A 22505-nucleotide genomic window follows, 5' to 3' on the forward strand; every position below is an offset into this window, starting at 1 on the left:
AGATCTATCCATTATTAAAACATTAAGATATTGTAATTTATACTTGATGAATAATCAGTCGGAAAGATGAAAACATTTGTGAAGTTTCTGACATGATTCAAATTGTATTTTCATATTAGAAAATAAAAACATACTCACTACTATAATATGTTTCGAAACATGATTCCTCAGTTATCTAAGAAGTGATAAGCCTCTTAAAGGTACTGATGGTCACGTTTTCCTATAAATTACTTTATAACTACATAGAACATAGTAGATTATTTATTGTTTTCCTAATCGCACCTTCTGAATTTTAGATTTTTCTTCTTCACAAAAAAGTCATTATTTTAAGTAGGTAAATTCTAAAGTCAACTCAAAACTGCCAAAAAATAAACTATAATGAACAAGTATTACTATGAATTCTCAGAATAATCTACAGTGAAGATTTAATTCGTCATTTTAGTCAACTTTCTGATTGCGTTGTCATATAACTCATCTCACAAGTTAGTAGATACCAAAACATGATTATTCAATGAATTACGCAATAGGCTTTAATGTGAAAGAAACTGCGTTCGATTCCCAACATGTTCATTAGAAATGGGATACAGATATATCTAATTGGCGAGTACCAAATAGGACGAAACGAGCATCGTGAATTTCGCTGCGACTCATCATCCAACTTTAATAAAAACTTGTAATTACATTTCATTATCATAGTAATCCTCTCAGGATGTAAATATTCCAGAAGAGGCTAATCAGCAAGTTGTATTTTTACCAATGATAACGTAAAAATATAAGCCTTGACAAATTAATATACAGTATTTTTATTTCAGTACATTTATAAGTAGTATACGCTTAACAAACATTAGTAGACTTTGACTATGTGTAACACTCTATATCTTTTTGATATTTATATAAATGTATTTTATTACATTTATTCGTCTTTTTTAAGTTCAACATATAACGAAATCGAAGGATCTGCTCAATATTTTTGGTGTTATCAACGTTATGAAATGATACAAGAATTTGTTGATAGACCATCTGTTGCAGCACCATTTATGTTACTTTGGTATTCTGTTGAATTTACTGGATTCTTATTCAGTTTAATTGGCGGTACTTTATTTAATCATGCTATTGAAGAAATCAAAGATGATGATCCATTTTGTAAGTGAATATTAATCTCATAAATTTAAATCGATATTTTAAACGCTTTCTTATTTTTTTTATTCGTTGCATACTACTTATACGTAGTTCAAGTTATTTCTCAAAAGTTTCTTACAAAGCTTTATATAGTTCAACTACCACAATACATCAACATTTACTATTCAAACCTATATTTAAGTAGTTTGTATTAAATAACTCACTAAGAAATTGTCTCTTTACCAGCTTTGATTGTTAACTAACTCGTTTCGATTCATGAAATCATCAGCGGTTACGAAGCTGTTAACATTGAAATGTCATCTTAATTTGTTGTATGCACATAAAATGTAAAGAAACATATTGATCTTAATTGGTGATTATTTTAACAGACCCATCGATTAAACTTAAGACTTCCAACGGGAATTGACAGATTTCGAATAAATCAACGCTTGATTGAAACTAAACTCATAAAATTTTATCTATATTCATGGACCTACAGAAATTTTAAATTAAATTCCTAAAATCTTTACGGTGCTTAATATCATTCACTGAATTATATTATTTTACAGGTAGAAGTCTACACACCAATCCAACATTAGATAGCAAACTAACTAAATGGGAGCATATGATGGGTACTCGACGAATTAAAGCTGATACAGATGTAGGCGGTGGTCGTAAATGGACAGGAAGATCACATGGTGATACACATGCAATTGTATTACGATCTGCTGTAGCAGGAGCAGCTGGGAAAGGTTTAGTTTCCGGTGGTACCAGTGTTCATAGAGATGTTACCGGAGAGCCTGGATCTTTGTTAGAAGGAATTGGACCTATATTTGGTCCAGATACAGAATTTATTGAAGAAAAATTTCGTGAATTAGGCAATCAAATTGGAAAACTATCAACTTTTGAAGAACGTTTAGGCAAATTAATTCAAGGCGGTAATCGTGTAATAAGTATTGTAAAAAAGATTAATGAACAACAAAAGCAGGTCAGAATTGATGTTGAACACCATATTGATATGTTAATTTACTTAACACTCCATAATGAACAGAATCAAACAACTGAAACATTTGGTTTAATTCATAAGTGTTATTTCAATACTAAGTTATACATTATTTAGTGCTCTACATTAGACAGTTTATGTAACAAAGTAATAATTAAAAGCTTAAAAACTTATTAACTATCAATAATGTCACCATTTCTAAGGTTACGTGAGAAGTGTTTCGTCCTATTTTTGAGAATGCTCGTTAGTCTACACTATGTTTATCGTATCGAAAAAGAACTACTCTATAGTGATCAGTTCATCTACACAGCATAAACCTGTAATTTTAGTGTGATGAACAAGTGAGGATAAATGAAAGTATTTGAATACAAAATCACAGAACGTCTTACTAAAATCTGAGAACCATACAGTAAATGCTTAATTTGTAAAATATCAATCCATTGTCTCAAACTTGAGTGTTTCTTTTGCAAAATATCAATCCATCGTCTCACATTTTATTGCTTCTGCATTTTCATACCAATTGCTTTCCGTTTCCGTTTTTTCTTTTTCAACCTTCTACTGAAATGCATTCTATTCCTGACAATCGTTATATACTACTTGTGTAGATATAAGTAGCTCATATCACATTAGTAGTGTAACCTTACACATTAAAAACACGTAGAATATCTTGGATTCGTAGACAAATAGTAATAATTATTATTATTTTTATAAAAATATTTATATCCAAAGCTTTCTGTAGATGGTCATTATATAATTGATTCAAATAAAAACCTAGATCATTGTATCATATAAATCATAAGCCTAAAATTAGTTGAACAGAACTTTATTAAAATTCAGATTGTCTACCTAAAGTCCAGATCACATTTTCGATCACTTGTTTTCTCTAGTTGAACCCAACTACTATCGATTTATTTACTTAGTTGTTAAATTAATGAAAAAGAATGTCACAGATTGAAATCATGAGTCATGAGCTAAACCACCATGGAAAGCCTGGAAGCACTGGACGGCCGTTTCGTCCTAGTATGGGACTCCTCGGCAGTGCGCACCCACGATCACGCACCCCGCGATATTGGAACTCAGGACCTATCAGTCTCGCGCGTGAGCGTTCAACCAACTAGACCACTGGGTTCGAATCTCGCGGGGTGCGTGATCGTGGATGCGCGCTGCTGAGGAGTCCCATACTAGGACGGAACGGCCGTCCAGTGCTTCCAGGTTTTCCATAGTGGTCTAGCTTCAATTGACTCATGATTTCAATCTGTGAAAAAGAATGTAATTAATATTAATTACATACACATAGTTCCCTTTATTATTTTAAAGAGAGTAAGAACAAAGGTTGGTGCAGAATAATATGAATTCATTTTATTTCGTTAGGTTCTCATCAGCTGCTTACAACCTAAAATATTTGAAATTTAACGTTATTATAGATATTGACATACTTATACAACAGAGGGCGATGAAGGATGAATATATGTAACATAATGTGGTAAAGATTTCGTTAGAGTTAATGAGGTCATCAAATTTTTGTTTCGAATATATAGAGTTTGGGAGGGAAGGTTCCAGAAAATTGAAATAGTGATTAGAAATCATGGAATTAAAACACATTAGATTATTATGCAATGGAATAACTGAAAATAGATTAATGTTAATAAAGAGAGATATGAATTGAAATTGGTCAGTTATGAGTGATGTAATTATAAAATTCAGAAAGAGTTGAAATGACGTAATAAAAATATTTTTATTACGTCATTTCAACTCTTTCAGTTACTTCATTACATAATCGTCTAATGTGTTTTAATTCCATGATTTCTAATCACTATTTCAATTTTCTGGAACCTTCCCTCCCAAACTCTATATATTCGAAACAAAAATTTGATGACCTCATTAACTCTAACGAAATCTTTACCACATTATGTTACATATATTCATCCTTCATCGCCCTCTGTTGTATAAGTATGTCAATATCTATAATAACGTTAAATTTCAAATATTTTAGGTTGTAAGCAGCTGATGAGAACCTAACGAAATAAAATGAATTCATATTATTCTGCACCAACCTTTGTTCTTACTCTCTTTATAATATTAATTAATTAATAATAAACCATATGGTAGTTGTAAAAATAATTGATGAATTACAGAATCATGAAAAGAACTTTACAAGAATACAAATACCATTATATAAGTATTTTTACAATGTTTATATACTTCTTTGTATATCACGTTAAAATCAAGCTTTATACGTAAACTAATGATTAATAATGATTGTGACTGAAAACAACCTACTATGAAACTTATTGGGATATGAATTGTCAGATATTAGAGTAGTTGAAAACAGAATGACCTATTCATTATTTAACTAACTTCACATTTAATCGAGATCATAAACCGATGAATGTCAGAGTATTATTGAAAACCGAGAAGCATTACTAAGTTATATCGTCCTAGTATGAATCTCGTCACCAAAGCGCATTCATGATACCGCATGTGAGAATCTAACCCAGGACCTTCAGTCTCGTACGAATGCTTAACCTCAAGACCATTGGTCCGAGATCCAACAGTGTTAATGTCTGATTTCAACCAATCCACGATATTGCTCGACCATCATCCATTGCCTCACACCCGAAACGGTTGAACTCTACTGGTCAAGGCTTCTCACTAGAACTCCAAAAATTATCTTTTGAATCTAGTCACTAGTCACATTTATAACTTTTGTGCACGTTTCATATTCAAGAACGCATACACTATATGACTTAAAAGAAAGTGAATGAGACAGATTACTGGAGTTATTCTCAACTATCTGCTATAAATATGTTCGACGTGATGCAACATGATAGACCTAATGGAATACATAAATATAATAAAAGTTAGATCTCTAAATGAAATCTTTGATAAGGAATAGTCTATTATGCAACACATTCACTAAATAAAGGGCAAAACAGCTGAAATTGTTGATTTTGTTGTGTTAGGGATAATAAGTCCCAAAATACAACATTTAGAAAGAAATCAGTTTTAAAACCCAAATCGTAGTCAAGTTTTTCTCATCCATTAACGTTTTCATCTGTATTAATTCATTTGATATGAAGCTAGTTTATTCCATTTTCAATATATTTTCATTATATCAATGAACTCATTGTAATTTTCCGTATGTTAATGATTGGACTTGGATTGAAATTGAGAATCTTCTTGTTGTTGTTACTGAATGCATCTTCCTTACAAATCTCTCGGTATTATTCGCGTATCGATTATAAACATTGGAGTGTTGTGGGGTGTTGGTCATCCAGTATATTGAGTATGCATATCAAGTTCTGTGTTAGATGAATTATCTGACCTTTCGTAGTCAGAAATTACTTAAGATAACCGGGAACATAATGTGAGGATAACTTTGGCTTCAGAGATATAAAGATTAAATGTTAACATTTATGGAGTGGCTTTCATATAAGGAAGTTCTGAACCCATTAAACTCATTAGTTAATTTCACTGAGAAGCCAGTAAATCACCTGAAAAACAAACCATTACACTTTGAAATTATTACTTTAAGTGCATCATTTCTAATTTTTTAAAAATTATATAACTCAAAGATTTAATGATCGTTTTCCCTTAGCACTTACGATTATTTTTCAGTAAACTGATTAGTGAAAAACATGCGTCCAAATCCAAAAGTTGATGTCGATTGGATAAACAATAAAGAAACAAGATCACTGAATAACATTTTAAACTTATTCGAGACCCAGTGTAATATATGATCTAGATATGGTGATGTTTACGTCAATTCTCTAACAAATTAACATTTAGTCAATGTTTCAGAATCCATAATTTACAACTGTCAACTTTAATCAACTCATCATCATTATCAAATCATATCGATAAGAGTCGTTTATCTCTATGAAGTGAATTAAAATTTTCAGTTAAGTACTACTGTGATGAATTTCCTTTCCACTTCTTTTGTCCTACTGGTTAGTGGTCCGCTAACTGAGTTACCATATACGACAATCGCTTGACTGCTCATATCAAATTTCTCACCATTTCCCAATTTCCCAATTTGAACAACAGAAACCCATCCGATTACATTGTATTATTTCTCAGTGATTATATAAATGTAATACAAGTCCATTATGAACTATAAATAATAAATCAAACTATGTAAATAATAAGGATTGTTTTGGCAAAACGTTTACATATTAAGTTCATAACTAATTTACTGCAATTTATGAATGAAAAATGGCATAATGATAGGGTAGGTTACATGTTTACGAATTTACAGCGCCTTCATTTTTCAGTGTTTACTATGTGTTCAGTGCCAAGTGTTTTCCAGAATTTTCCAGTCCATTCATTCATTGAGTACTGCTTGCACGAGCATAATTTTCATTGAAGATTTGAGGATTTCAGGTTCCAAATTCCAACTTATTTGCTCTTTCATATGATTATTCGGGATACCCCCACAGTGTCTTGTTCAGAGAAGACACATATAAAGATTTCTAAATAATTGAGAAGAAACTTCTAATGAAAATCATGCTTTGTGTCCTTCACTGATACACTAAACGAACGGGAAAGTGCTCGACAATGCCAGATATCGCATTTCTAATGAACATTGAAGAAAGGTAGTTATCCTCAGTTATTATAATAGTTAATGATTCAACCAGAAGCTTACAGTTAGGACAGTATCAAAATACTATCCATCAAACAACCATTTGAAAGATAACATTTAAAATCTTAATGGTAGTTTTACAAGAAAATAATGATTAGAATTTCCTACTTGCATTTGTTTCTCATTCATAATTATGATACAGAAAAGATCCTAATTAATAATTCACTCTTTTTCCATACACTTCAATTACATTTTAGATAATAAAAAGTTTAACACCAACAAATGGTAAACGACTTGTTGGTTGGGGTAAATCAAACAAGAAAGAAAATAAAAATTTATTAATGACAGCTGTCTGTGCAGCAGTTACTGGTCTCGATTCACACTGTACGATTATTGAAGAGAAAATTGAAGAGAAGTAAGGTGGTCTACACTAAACATCCATGCATAAATACTCTACTGATCCCTTATGATTATTGCTCATTTTAGGAAGTCTTACTTTCTCTGCTACTACCATTGTAGTGAACGAGAACACAAGTGGTAGCAACCAGTTGTAGTTGGATACAAAATTATAAAGTTATTTGATAAAACATGAATACCATACGTTTGGTAATTTATTTGCAAAAATATCCATCGACTGTCTCAGACTTTGTTGTTACTTCATTTCCATACCAATCACTCACTGTTCCCGTTTTTTTCTATTCGATCTTGTTAACCTTCTGCAACCAGGCATTCCACTTTAGTGTTACATACTACTTATATCTGTCGATATGAGTAGCACACACCAAACTACCACTACTAAACATCAATAATAATGATTTATAAACAAAACCAAGAAACCGTGTCGCGTTTTAACAACAATTTGTTTTAAATACACCTGTAAATATCCAATATGTATGATAACATTTTTAAACAGTGATTACCGGCCTAGCTTTAACTATCAAATTATTACAATCTCCACAAACTCTCATTCGGATACATAATTTAGCTTAAATAAATTTAAAACTAATGAATTTACTGCATAAAATGGATGATCCAAAAGTTTGCTGAGCTTGTCATAAATTCACAAAACTGAAATGAATTCCTCAACAATTTAGTATTGAAATCTATTGTGGGATGAAATCAGTTTCATAGAATTCTGAATACTCCTTTAGGTCTACTAGTCAGAACATTTCATGATCAACAGTTCAAAATATTAATTTCCTATTTTATACACATTTCTTCACTAAACAATTGCTAATTACATACTTACTCCTGTAACCCCTCATGGAGGAACATAGGCCGGCCATCAGCATTCTCCATCTATCGTTTGGTACACTCAGAAATCTCTTAGCAGTGTTGAAGCGTATAAGTAGACTGGCTTCATCCTCCATTGAATCGGTTTAACTATAGCGATATAGACAACGGATAAATATGTAGCTAAGACTATTTAAGGTTTCTCTGAATGTTGAAAATGTGTTAAACATCAAATTTCCCTGCTTTACATATAATAAAGTGTTACGTCTACTCTCCAATAGTATACTGTAAAACGAAAGTATGTATTTCCCCCAATAACCTTCACAATTCTCTCGTTATCTATATAAATTTTTAATATAGTTGTTTGTCAAACATTTCACAAGGTCGTGGAGATAAGATGTTACAAGCTTTAAAGAGACAGAAAAAGACGCAGTACGAAAGACTGATCTTTATGTTTTCTTAATTTATGAGTTGAAGTTTTGTAGACGTGTATAACAACAGCATATATTAAATGCCCATAAATCATACGGTTAACTTCACTGGAGGAACATTTAGCTGGATATATCTAGTTTAGCAAGATAAAATAATCTGACTACAAAAAATATGATCAACTAACTATAATAAACTCTTTTTTCTATGTTGTGATTCGTTCATTTGGAATAGTTTGAGGGAGAACAATTGTAAATACGCCTGTTTTTATTTATAAGGTTAAGAATTGAAGAACAATGCGTCAAAGCTATTTTAACAAGAAGCAACGGTGATGAACTTGAAGCAGATACAGTTCTAACACCACGTAAAGGACCACCATCACGTGGTCCACGTGCAGCTCCAGCATCTGGTAAAATTTATGAACGCCTTATTCTAAGCCATCGACTATGGCGTATAGTTCCATTTAATTTTGAAATATTCCCTGGAATTAGAATGAATGTACCACACGATAAAATAAACTGGAAAGTAAGTGTATTGTGTTTTCGTTAAATCATTTACTAATCTTCATATTAAACAATCTTTATAAGCCATCCACTCAAAAACTTTAATACGTTATATAACCCCAACACTCAACGACTAACTTACGTCTGTTACCTCTCGTGAAGTAGCATAGGCCCCTCACCATTGTTATCTAACCAAATCCTTTCCAGTTGTTTTCAAGTGCTATTCATTCTTTTGATGTCTGCACCCAGGTCTGACTCAATGTGTTCTTTGGTCTAACTTTTCGTTTAGCCTCAAGGATTCCACAAAAGGACTTGGCTCGTGATGCAGTTTGATGATTTCCGTAATGTTTGTACTTCCCATCTCCAGAGTCTTTTCTTAATCCCCTTTTCATTTGGAAGCTAGTTTATTCTCTCCCACAGTAGGCTGTTGCTGATGTTGTACGCTCAATGGATGCACCAAAGATACCCAACGACTGAATTGATATAAAAATAAATTTACGGGCTACAGCTAGAAACTTATATTGTTAAACATTGGATATTCATCATTAATCGTATATACTTCTTACAGCCTATCAAACTGAATGACCTTGAATAAAAGTACATGGGTTTCCATTTTGTAAATGTTCAGTTATAAACCATATGAATGAGTATATTCTTTTAGTAGTTAAGATCATGAGTCGATTGAAGCTAGACTACCATGGGAAACCTGGATCTCTTGTGAAATAGTAACTCATTGAAGACAATGGTGGATGTGTCGCTTAATTCCGTGGATTAGTTGAAGTTAGACATCGTTAGACACCGTTGGATGTCGGCCGGCTCAGTGGTCTACTGGTTAAGCCCTCGCGCGCCAGACTGATAGGTCCTGTGTTCGAGTCTCGAGAGGCGGGATCTTGGATGTGTAGTGCTGAGGAGTCCCACAATAGAACGAAACGGCCGTCCAGTGCTTTGACGTTTCCCATTTTGGTCTTACTTCAATCGACTCATGATCCCAAATATTCAAATTACTACAATCTTCACAAAACCCCATCTGATACGAATATAGTTTTTATTTTTATTGAAAGATTATGCCTCTGATGAGATCTAAATGTTTATATATTATTTACCAAGACTACTGAAATTAATATATCGCTTCGTGTTTAAGATTGTATTAATTTGGTTAGTAATTATCCCTGTATGTCGTCTGGATCATAGACTTAGAAACGAGAGATATTGAGCAGTTGTTTTATCCTAGTATGAGAATCTTTAACATAGAATAACTTACCACTCTACATGGAATAGAACCTAAGACCATGAGGTCACATAACAACATATTGAGCTAACATTCAGGGATTCAGATTTCTGATAGTAGTAAATTCACTTTTAAAAATCTTTTTCGGAGATATCCATCTCAACCCCAATCCCGATGAACTCTAACGGCCATGTAAAACATTTCTTTTAGAAGTTAATCACTGGTTAACACAAGATTATTATTACCATGAGATATCTCTAGTGTTCATTCAATTTCTACGTTATAAAATATACAGAATTAACATATTTGGTATACAGATACTTCAATACTTCTGTTTTAGACGATATTGATTAGCCTACAAATCTTATAAGATATCTAATTTAATATTCTAATATCAATATATTCATATAATTATTTGAACTTCACTTTTAGATTCCATACGATACATATCGAACATTCACTGTAACAGATGATAGAATTGCTTTACCATATCCAGAATTAGAAGATGGACCAGAAGTGTAGGTTGTTCACTTTTATTTTAATATTGAGAAATTTTTTTTTCTTTAATGAAACATTCATTTAAGAATATTATTAATTAGTTAAAGGGAATCAATAAGAAGAACTGTTTTATTTATACGAAAGTATTTGTTTTGTTTTGGTATAAGATTTTACTTCAATACAAAGATACATTAACCCTGTCACATAGATTCCAAATTAAATTGTTCTATATTATCATTCATTTACTTACATTTTAAGTTATATCACACTATTACATAACAGTCTATTCTAAGATTTTGATTAAAATTATGAGTTAATTCAAGCTAGACCACCATAGAAAACATCAAAGCACTGGACAGCCGTTTCATCCCAGCATAGGGACTCAGCAGTGTGCACCCACGACCCCGCGAGATTCGAACCCAGGACCTGTCGGTGTCGCGCTAGGCGCTTAACCAACTAAACCACTGAGCCGGCATCCAATGGTGTTAATGTCTAACCTCAACCAATCCACGAAATTGCACGACCATCTTCCATTGTACTGAGGTAGACACTTGTTTCTACCCGACACAGATTAGCTCCACTGGTCACGGCCTCTCACCAGAACGCCGAGAATTTTCTTGCGAAGCTAGTCACTAGTGAGCACATGGTAATTATCAGTTTAGTGGCTGTGAAGATTGTTAATTTTCTGATTGAAATCATGAGTCAATTGAAGCTAGATTACCCTGGAAAAAGTCTATTTTAAACTAAACTATTGAGTAATAAAATGAACTTGACTATAGTATTATGTGAATAGAAGTCATTATGAACTTATTCTTTGTTAAAATAATGAATAGAATAGACAATGAAATGATATGGACAAATGTTGTTAGATGATTGGAAGTATAATATAAATGAACAAATATCCAAACCTACAAGTAAGGTCAAAATTAAGAAAGAATAAAAAGTCAATAGAATGTTAAACTGTTTTTCACTTAGATTTATCATAAATTAGATGAAGATAATATTAAATTATTCTGAATACAAAGACTATGATTATTGGTTCGAGTTATCAAATTAACTGTAAATGTATACAAAAGGTAAATTGGAACCTTATTAGGCAATCAGAGGTAATAAAGAGGAATTTGTAGAATTGAGTTCCTTGCAAGTTGATGAATGTCATCAATCCTAACGACATTGTTTACTACATATTGATGAACAAACTGATAAATATCACGGTCTTATAATAGATAGTTATGGGTCGAATAGTTTGTTGTTAATTCCTTAGACTGTGAATATGTGTGAAGGGGATTCCGATCCCACAGGTACAGCTTTGTGATGAGACCCAGCTATTACATAGCATACGTCTTACAGTGCATCTTATCTGTTAATTCTATACGTACTATTATTTCTAGTATAAACATACAACTAAGCTAGTAGAAACTTTGGATAACCGAGGTGATGTCAGCATAATAGGATCAGGAGACTTCGTTAATTGTTAAAGAATTAACGATGAATAATACTGTGCTGGAGTATTTAAGAATGAGAAAAAAGCCACATAATTTGTTCATGGCTGATATTAAAAATTGAGTGAAACTTATTGGTGAATTGAAGAAAATCACAAGAAACAGTATTTAAATCAAGTTTCATAACAGCTGAGACTTTGAACTCTCAACCGAAAATATAACTTACTTAATTACTCCTGTTACTCCCAATGTTACTCCCGCCAAACAGCATTCTACAACCCACTCTGTCCTGGGCAGTTCTTTCTAGTTCTATCCAATTTTTGTTCATTTTTCTCATATATGTCTTCATTTCTCGACGTAATGTGTTCTTTGGTCTTCCTCTTCTCCTCCTTTGGCCTTGAGGATTCCATATGAGGGCTTGCCTTGTGATGCAGTTCGGTGCTTTCTTCAATATGTGTCCTATCCACTTCCAGCACTTCTTTCTGATTTCTACTTCCGCTGAGATCTGGTTTGTTCTCTCTCACAGTAGGTTGTTGCTGATAGTGTCTGGCCAACGGATCCGATGTATTTCGCGTAGACAGCCGTTAATAAACACTTGTATGTTCTGGTTGATGGCTTTCGTAGTTCTCCAGGTTTCCGCTTCATACAGTAGAACTGTAGCTGAAAATATGCCACTGCATTAAGCTCACCCAAGCACAAATTTGTATGATGGTTATAGTTTGACCTGACGATCTATCTGTTGGAAGATGACTGATTCTTATTCAGTGACCATTATGTGTTAACCATTATTCAGACAGCCGATACATAATGTGTTTGACTGACACAGTAAGTAGTGAGAATTTGAGCTTCTCACAGCAGTAATAGTTCTTTCGAAGTTAATGAAATTTCACAGTAATGAGTTCTAGTAGATAGTAAGTTTATATATATACCGTAACTAATTTACCGAGTGTCTAACGACAATATACCATGTCTACTTCACTACGAGGTTGTGGCATACAGCTAGGTTGGGTTTGATCATTCAAATACCAAGTCATCTGCTGAAAAAATGCTCTTTTATTATTATAAATTACCGTTATATTTCCTTACATTTTCTGTACATCTGCATGTGTTCAAGATCACCACAAACACTGCCATACAACAGTTATGATATTGTGAAAGGTGTAAGTCGAATGTCATTACGTGGTCGGGTACGAATAGTAAGGCAAACAGATCATATAACTGATCCTAGAACAACTAACATGACATCGAAAACTGCACCGACTAAATCGACAGCAAAGTTATCTGAATATATTCCTATTGGTTACCCATTGAATCCATGTGGACGTACTGGTTTAAGTGGTAAGGGTCTACTACCACATTGGGGACCTAATCATTGTATTATTATTGCGATTACAAGACCAGATCCAGGCCACAGATTCTATGAAAATTTACCATTTATTCAAGTTGGATTACTTCATAACAATCAACAATTATGTTTACCATGGGTGAGTTTGGAAAACATATCATTATTGTTATTGACTGGCTGATATATATTAATATTCATAGTTTTGAATCACGAACTGACCTTAGCCAAACCAACATTGAAATCGTCGAAGCACATGGTAGGTGTTTCACCTTAGCGTGAGACTCCAAAACGATGCGTATTCACGATCTCATGTCTCGGAATCGACCCCAGGACCTCAGGTTCGGTGCCCCAAAGTCCTCAATGACGGTTTAATTAAGATCAGTTCGTGATTTAGAACTATGAAAATTTTACAACCTCTATAAGTCTTTGCATACCAAACAATCTTTACTGTTTAGAAACTGGTTAAACCAGGAACAACAATCGTGCAGAAAATAATGCGAATTCACCTATTTTATGGATTCTCTTCAATCGTTCATAACCAAGAAATAGCAGTATGAATTTTTAAAAGTAAGGCATGTTATATTATCGTACTTCAGAATATCACAAAAATTCTCGTCAATGAAGATCAATTAAAAGAGTATTAGCCGTGCAAGAACCATGAGTGATGGTTGGAAAGTTGATCATTTGCATATTATATGGTGTGAACAGTCCAGAAGAAAACTTTTTAAGACTCTTGAAAACAGATTACTAAAAAATTAGTGTTGAAAGCGATGCAATAGTAACTATATTAAGTTAAATTGATTAAAAGTTTAAAATGAGTAGAGCGAAGATAAAGAGCAAGGAAGGTTGAAGAAAATGAATTTATAAAATAGAACACAAAATAAGACGTTACCTAACCGACTGCTACAAACTGAGGTCATCGGAGAAGTGCAGGACTAACGACACGATTCCTTGGAAAGTATAAACTCATTTTAAAGCTTTTTGATACTATTGGGTTTGGTAAAATGGAATAAATTCGAATTTATTTGCTTATTGACAATTCTGAATGATTTTGAAATAAAAACATTTTGCCCACCGTCGATAAGATGACAGGCGATCGCATTACAAAATTATATTGAGATTTGAACCTCAGTCGTCGTGAGATTCTCTAAGAGACGTGACCAATAACTTGCCTTCCAGTTCTTCTAAAGCATTCGTCCCCGCAACTATACGTAAGCTGGTAATATGAGGCAAGTATCAGTACACTTTCGGATGTTTTAATGATCGCCTTGTTTGAAATGCTGAAAACAGTTGAGATACTAAATCCTGGGTCTCATAGTTCAGTTTGTTGAGCGTATCAAAAGTCATCTAAAGTACAATGTTTTGTATCCCGCTGTAAATCATAATGTTCAGAAACTCATTATAGCTGATTTCATGAGCTGATATTTGTCAGCTGTTGACATTCAGCATCGATTTTGATAAGTTTCGATGGACAGAACTCATAAGTCTAGTATACTTTGGTTTCCAAAGTTTATCTACATAAAACCACTCAGCTAGGTAGACCATTTTAAAAGATTACGTTATAAAACAAAATATCTTGGTTCTATCTACGATTTCATAAAAACAAGTTCATGAACTATGGGTGGGAAGGTGGGGTTTGAGTACAAGTAGTCCAGTCAACGAAAATCTTAGTATTAAACAATCCATATAATAAGACGTTTTCTAGTTAAGCGATGGTTCATATAGTACTAATCCATATAGCAGTGATTGGAACAATTCATTTTGTTCAGTAGAAATTAATCCGAAAGGTCACATTTTTTACACTGAATTAATTATCTCCCCTATGTAATATTGTAAAATAAATAAACATTTTTTCTATCACGATGGGGAATTGTCGAGACCATAATATTGCAACATTTGTTGATAAATCCATCATTACTGACAATATGTGTCAAGGTATTATGAAAAATGTAGAAAAATGGTCATGTTATAGCAACTGTCCTACAATCGATTTCGATCATGGTTAATTTTTGTTAAACCATTTTATTAACATACTTAACAGACAACGTTATTTGATCAGTAACGATTCATCTATTTCTCTGTACTATTATGATCACATACGACAGTCTACGCACATATCTCTCTCTAGCTTAAATGTTAATCTCTGAAATGTCGCTCGATGAGTCATTCTCTTTTACATTTATATATATACTCGAATCCTATTGTTAACCTTTGCCTTGCCTAGCGGCGCCTTGATTCTATTTGACTATAAATTTGCCTCTGTATTCTTCTGCTCATATATATTAGCCACTCTGCTCTAAATTTGCTCAATGTGCTTGTAGCTTTGTGATTTGTGCTATCCGCTAATGAACTGTAGTCGCGTCTTCTTATTGCTTTCTGAATTCAAACAGCGTTGGAAGAAGGTTTGAATTTTCTAACGGATGAAGGTTTTACAAATCTAACAATGTATCGTTAATAATATTTATGCAACCTATGAATCCTCTTAAAATAGGTTAATCCTATTGTCTATCTGAATTATATTTTTCACTTTTGTAAAGCATGATTTTCTACGATTTAAGTTCATCTGAGCATTTGACGCTAAGTTATTCAAGAACATTTTCCACTATTTAAGGTTATTGTTTCATAACTCCTCCTTATGTATGTATGTCCACATATAGAAGTGAGTTGATAAAAAGAAAGAAATGATGTTGAGGCCAGTGTGTAATGATGGGCTTTGTTCACCCAATGAAAGTCAGTTTGGTTGCACAATACATTTCCTCAATTGTTTTCAGCCTCCGTTTCAAATTGCATAGTATTGATTCTCCTTGATAATGTAATGTTGACCTTTTCCTTATAAACAAAATTAACAAATGTTTTGGGTACTATCTAACTTTCATAATATATTTATAAACTTCAACGGATATCCACTCAATATTAATGTTTTAATCAGTAATTTATGATTCTGATCTATTGTATCAAAAATGTAGATTCATTGAATTCACGGACGATCTTTTATCAACGCTAAAGTGATCTTGAGAATATCCATCTACTAAAGAGGAGTAAATGAGGATTATAAACCAGTTTGAGGAATTAGAATTAAGATTTTCAATTGTTGGTTAGGGTTAGGAATTAGACTTAGGAACTTCATCATAAACGGACATCAGCTATGATGTCAAAACGCTGTTTAGCTAAATGGATAAAATGAATTTCACGCTAAAATTCAAGACCTGTTATCTTATATCTGATTGGTTTGTCCAGATATTATAGTCTCACCGTTGTTTCAATTCGCTTAGACTTATATTCCAACGGATGGAAATGTGTTTTACAAGTACATCATCTTTCGCAAATCAATTCAATATTTTCAATATACAATCGAAATTTATAGAATGGATTGGTCATTTTAAACTTTGAATATCCTTTAATTTGATAAAATACAATTTAATTCATTAAAACCTTATCATCTATGAGAAATATGAAACAGTGTTAGTGTTGCTATAGTGAATTATGGAAATCAATAAATGTTGTATTTTTAAATCACAAACTAACTTTTATTTAAACAACCATTCAACATAAGGAAGTATTAATGTTAATCTGTAGTTTCACTTTATTAAAAGATAAAGATATAAATTAACGATAACTTTCGTTTAAATTTTAAATCTAACATAATTTGTGTTATTGGAATGGGGATTTGTGGAGATTGTAGTAATTTTAATAGTTGAATTCATGAGTCGATCTAAGCAAGACTGTCTCCACCTGACATAGATTTGACTCCACTTCAGACAATGAATGAAGTTTTGCACAAGATCATGGATCGATTGAAATTATACATTAACACCGTTGAATGCTGGATCATTGATCTAAAGGTTAAATATCCGTTCGCGAGACCGAAGATACTGGGTTTGAGTTGTTCGTATAGGATTGTGGTTGCTCACTGATGAAGTGATTGTCCAATACTTTCAGGTTTCTAATGTTAGTCTAGCTTAGATGGTGGTTGGAGGTAGTCAACAGGGTTTCCTGTTGACTACCTCCAACCACCATCTAATCTCAATACATAGTGCCCGCAGTGTCGAGTCACCTAGACTGGTGGCCACATTGCAACATGATCGATAGCATTCGATCTGCACTAATAGGGACTAGACAAGCATGAGATTGGTCACCACCCAGTGATCAATCAATTGTGGTTAGTCTAGCTTAAATTGACCCATGAATTTAACTATTAAACTCTTTTGCATTGTAAATTGTATGACCTTAATTATATGCTTTTGGTGGAGTTTTGTTCTCTGAGCTGGATGGTTTGCTCAGAGAACAAAACTCCACCAAAATCATCCACCTGAGCTGCAAATCTTCTCCACCATCTCTTAATTATATGCATTACTACAAATCAATTTAGTAATATATCATTAACTGCTTTTTCTTGAAATCTAAATCTCATAATGTTATAACTTATGAACCTGCGTGCCCTGTTTATTGTATAACGCAACGATATCGCCGATCAGATAGCAGCGAATTATCGATCGAGCCAGTGACGCATAAAACACGTGCGACAGCCTATAGTCCTGATTGGTCTCGCTCCGTGTCTAGCCCAGCCAGTTAAGTCCAGAACACTAATCTCAGCCTCTGCAATATGAATCATTTATTTCAAACATACTGGGTTTATATACCGATCAAACAGACCACAACGTACCATAAAATAGAAAATAACATTTGTACAATATTTAGCCAAAAGTGGCTGTGAATGAGGGAGATAGTAATTAATAGACAGACCATAGCTCAAGAATGGTAAACCGTATAATAATAGTTCATAGGTCAAAATAAAGCTCATAGTGAGAGGGACATGAATATGAACAGTTTAGTTACATAAGAATCATACGATAAATATATACTCATAGTATTGGTTCATAAATAGATCCCAAGAATTACCATTCATTATTCTTATCGGGATATAACACATAAGTTCTGTACAAGTATAATAATGCCAAACAATGATCCAATACTTTTTAAATTATCTTTTTAATGAATCAGTTACGATTTGTTTTTTTTTCAATTATCAGTATTTAACTGATCATCGAGAAGATTGTGATTTTCAAGATTGTAGTGCTAATGTTATACGTGGATTCATTCAACGTCGTCTAATGAATTTATTTGAAAATAAACACCATCAACAGTCAATGTTGATAAGTTTAAGAGCTGCTAGTGTTTCAATTGTAAGTTAGTTAATTTTTGTTAAAATATAATTATTTGGCGTGATTTAGGTAAGATAATATAATTTATGGATGAACTAATAAAATTAAGGATATCAAGTCTTGAATTTGAGTCCGAAATTTATTAATTCATTTAGTTAAATAACACTTTAGTATTATAGCTGATGTTAGTTCCTTTGATGAAAACCCTTACTCTAATTCTTTGCCCTAAATTCTAACATTAAATCTTAATCTTAATTTCTCATACTAATTTCTAGCCCTATTTTGACCCTGGTAAATAAGTGAGTCGTCTCAAATTCATTTTAGAATCGCTCAAAGTTCATCCACAAATTATAGTTTCACCGTTATCTCAAGTCTACTCTGCAGACCGAAATTGAAATAGCCACTCATAATTTTTTTCGAAGATTGTATGTCTCATCAAAGATTATAATTAATTGAACTATTATTTATAATAAAAAATCTAGCTGTATTAGGTTTGTACTCCTCATATAAGATTATCATAGAAACAACATTGTCATGTGATTGATGCAACTAGGAACTTTGATCAACTTAAATGATCAGGATATCTATTAGTCGTACCCAAAATTTGAATACTTCACCCTTCTAAACTGGAGGGCTTATAAGTTGATGAAATTAAAGCTATGGATGGTCAAGACATTAGTTTACTTTGTTATTGGTTACTGAATTAAGGCACTGGGAATTTGAGTTCCGGACAACAACCGGACGGTAATCTGTTGTTCACGAACTCAAGTGACATTGATGGAAATCGTTAACAGTTATGTAAGTATAGTGACTTATCATATTCTTTAAAGTTTCGATTTTCAATATTATCTTCTAGTTTTGTTTCTAACAACTTTTATCATTATCACTAACAGTAGACATTTATGTCAGATCCTACTTTGTTAATGACTGACCTACTGAATGAATTATGAAATAACGTCTTTAGCAATTTCTTCAAAGAATTAATTGTTAAAATTGTATGTGTATATGACTGTACAGCTTGGAAAAACATCTCTTCACAGAATCTCATATCGTAAATTTAATATATATATATATATATATATATATATATATATATATATATCTTTTAAAATGTAACTAGTCTCATTGTCAAAATGGAAATTTGTTCAGTTTATTAACAATACTTAGCTTAGCTCAACTGAAATCCCTAAATTCATGTTAAAATTATATATTTTTCAAAGTGTATTTCATTCGATTGTAAATGTTAAGCTAATCAACAATGAGAACAGGATCACAGCCTCGTTCAATAGAGATGAGTTTAGACTATGAAATAAAATCACGTTCTATAGGTATTTTCGAATGACCTGTATATTTCAAAGTAGCAGTATTAGTAGTATGGTGTGCTCTATAAATAGTATGTAGCAGGAGTTGGAATTGAAATGTGATGTGTGGGCGAGAACAATAATGGTTGATTGTTTGCTCAGTCAGAATTGTATATAGTCTGACAGGTGTTAGATGAGTTATATATTCTCCTATACTTATTAATATTGTTGTTCATTGTTGTTAGATTATGTCGCTAGCTGTCAGTTTTTGATGTAGAAATATACTTACATTCTAGTCAGGTTAATCATGTGTTCTTGATCTGAGTTGTATTGAAGTCACGTAGAACAGACACTACTTAGTTAAAACGGAAAACATACAAATTAATGACGTTGGTAATGGAAGTAATTAGTTCAAGTCCGAATGTAAACAAGTACAATTCAGTGTAGGCGTATCCAGCTGACGAGTTTTAAATAAATTAAAACGTGCCTTTTGTAACCAGCATCTAAAATCTAATCATCTTACAAGAATGAACAATAGAAAGCCATCGACTCAGTAAGCCTATACTGCAACAGTGACTGAGTAAATTCAGCCTCTAATAATGGTACCAAGATAATGTAAAACCTAACAAGTAATAATTAATTGACTTAATGTAATAAACATTATTCCATCCAATTAGTTACTTAAATATAAAGGTGATTAACATTAAATTTGCATCAATACACATAGTTAGGCATTTTTACTATTTTTCATTCAAAACTTTAGGCTTATACTGGTTATATAACTGATCATCTGAATGCTGATCATGCATGGATTGAAGGAGTTTTATTTAATATACATGAGAATGAAGAACATCCATTTCAACAGGAATTTTTGCAGGTATAAATAATTGTTTTAATGTAATGTGGTAGGTATCTAGGGTTAGTAGATAGAATACTCTGAATCTAATTTCCACTCAGCCCTAACAAAGACCTGACATACGTGACATTGATCACTACTCAGTGATCAAGCAATTCTAAATATTTACTTTATATATCAATCTAAACTCAACAATCTCCACAACCCTATACTGATAATTACCATGTGCACACTAGTGATTGGCTTCAAGATGGATTTCCTGGAGTCTTAATGAGAAGTCGTGACCACTGGAGTTAAATCCTTGTCGCATGTTGAGACAGTTATCAAACTCATACAATGGATGAAGGGTTGTACAAGATCATAGATTGATTGGAGTTAGACATTAACACTGTTGGATGTTGGCCGAATGGTCAGGAGGTTAAGTGTTCGTGTGCGAGGCCAAAGGTCCTGGGTTTGAGTCCCTCGTGTGGGATCGTGGATATGCACTGATGAGGAGTCCCATACTATAACAAAATAGTCATCCAGTGCTTCCAGGTTTTCAATACTGGGTTAACATTGTTCAATTCATGATATCAATCTAAACTGAACAATCTTCACAATCCTATACTGACGATATATATTCAACTACTAACGTTAATTACTCCAGAAAGTTAACAATCATAATCACTTATAATTTGATATTTAACAACCTTGGATAAGAAAAACACACATTTAGTTACTATTAACTAAAACAATCTCTGTTTATATCAACTATACTGTCGATCACAAAAGTAATTGTACTCATTTCTTTTCTCTTTTTTTAATGTTATCATTAGTGATATTATTATTATTATTATTATTATTATTATTGTGTAATCTTATGCTTTGATTATTGATAAGAATCATCAGTTTAGTATTCAATGTATGCAAAAATTTAATAAATGGTTTAGGTTAGTCAAAATAAAATTTTAAAAGTGGTCTCTTAACTAGTTAGTAACAGTCAATGATAAATCAGTGTAAATATTTCAGTCCCACGAGAGGTCAATAGTGGCCCTAAATAGTTTAGTGATGATATCTTGGTCAAAGAAACTGAATGATAGGTGTTAAGATCTCATAGATTTCAGCTACACTTTATTGATAAATTGTAAATTCGTAGTGTCATATCTTTTATATCCAACCACCTGACATTATCTAATTGATAACGAGTTACTTTGGATATTGATCGATAGGATTTAATCATCACTAAGATCCAGACAAATGTGACATTTATCACTGATTTATTCACAGTCAATCTGAGTTACATGTTGTATCAACCATAAATACTAGCAAGATTGACAATTGAAATAGTTCTCTTCTAACTGATAAAGATAATGTCATAAGTATAAAGTAGTTTATAAGAGAAAATATCTTACATACAAATTATATCACATCAAAATAAACATGATTGAATATGACTTGAAATGTAAATGATTACAAGAGAAGTAAGTTTTTGGCAGGACACATATCGATCCATGGAATGATGATCTAATTATTAGACTTAACTCTAAACTCACTCATATCATTTCTAAAAACTAAACATTGTCATACAAATAGTTTGTTATAAATTACATGCCAAGAATATCAAAAGCATTACACGTAAAGATGATAATTAAAATAATCTCAACAATTTCCCTTACTAACTAATCTGAGTTTCTTCTATGAAAGGATCAAAATCAAAATGATCAAAGATAAATGAGATTCAGTAAAAATGTAATTTGCATTTTATTTATTGTTATAACTTGTGGCCTGTGCTCCCTGTTAATGTATAACGTAACGATACAGCCAA

The 22505-nt window shown here is 32.4% G+C and overlaps 1 protein-coding gene across 1 annotated transcript in view; it reads left to right on the forward strand.

The window, feature by feature from the left end:
• Positions 1-22505, forward strand: part of TRPM2_4 (Transient receptor putative cation channel sub M member 2) — a gene marked incomplete at both ends in the record, with an annotated part of 94522 nt that overhangs the window by 65326 nt on the left and 6691 nt on the right. Inside the window, 9 exons of the mRNA XM_051219310.1 lie at positions 932-1143; positions 1689-2107; positions 6303-6353; positions 6962-7119; positions 8645-8891; positions 10530-10615; positions 13152-13521; positions 18413-18565; positions 20609-20722. Coding sequence (XP_051066139.1) covers positions 932-1143; positions 1689-2107; positions 6303-6353; positions 6962-7119; positions 8645-8891; positions 10530-10615; positions 13152-13521; positions 18413-18565; positions 20609-20722 — 1810 coding nt within the window. The remainder of the gene's footprint in view (positions 1-931; positions 1144-1688; positions 2108-6302; positions 6354-6961; positions 7120-8644; positions 8892-10529; positions 10616-13151; positions 13522-18412; positions 18566-20608; positions 20723-22505) is intronic.

This window comes from Schistosoma haematobium, chromosome 4, assembly GCF_000699445.3.
Source record: "Schistosoma haematobium chromosome 4, whole genome shotgun sequence".
NCBI lineage: Eukaryota > Metazoa > Platyhelminthes > Trematoda > Strigeidida > Schistosomatidae > Schistosoma > Schistosoma haematobium.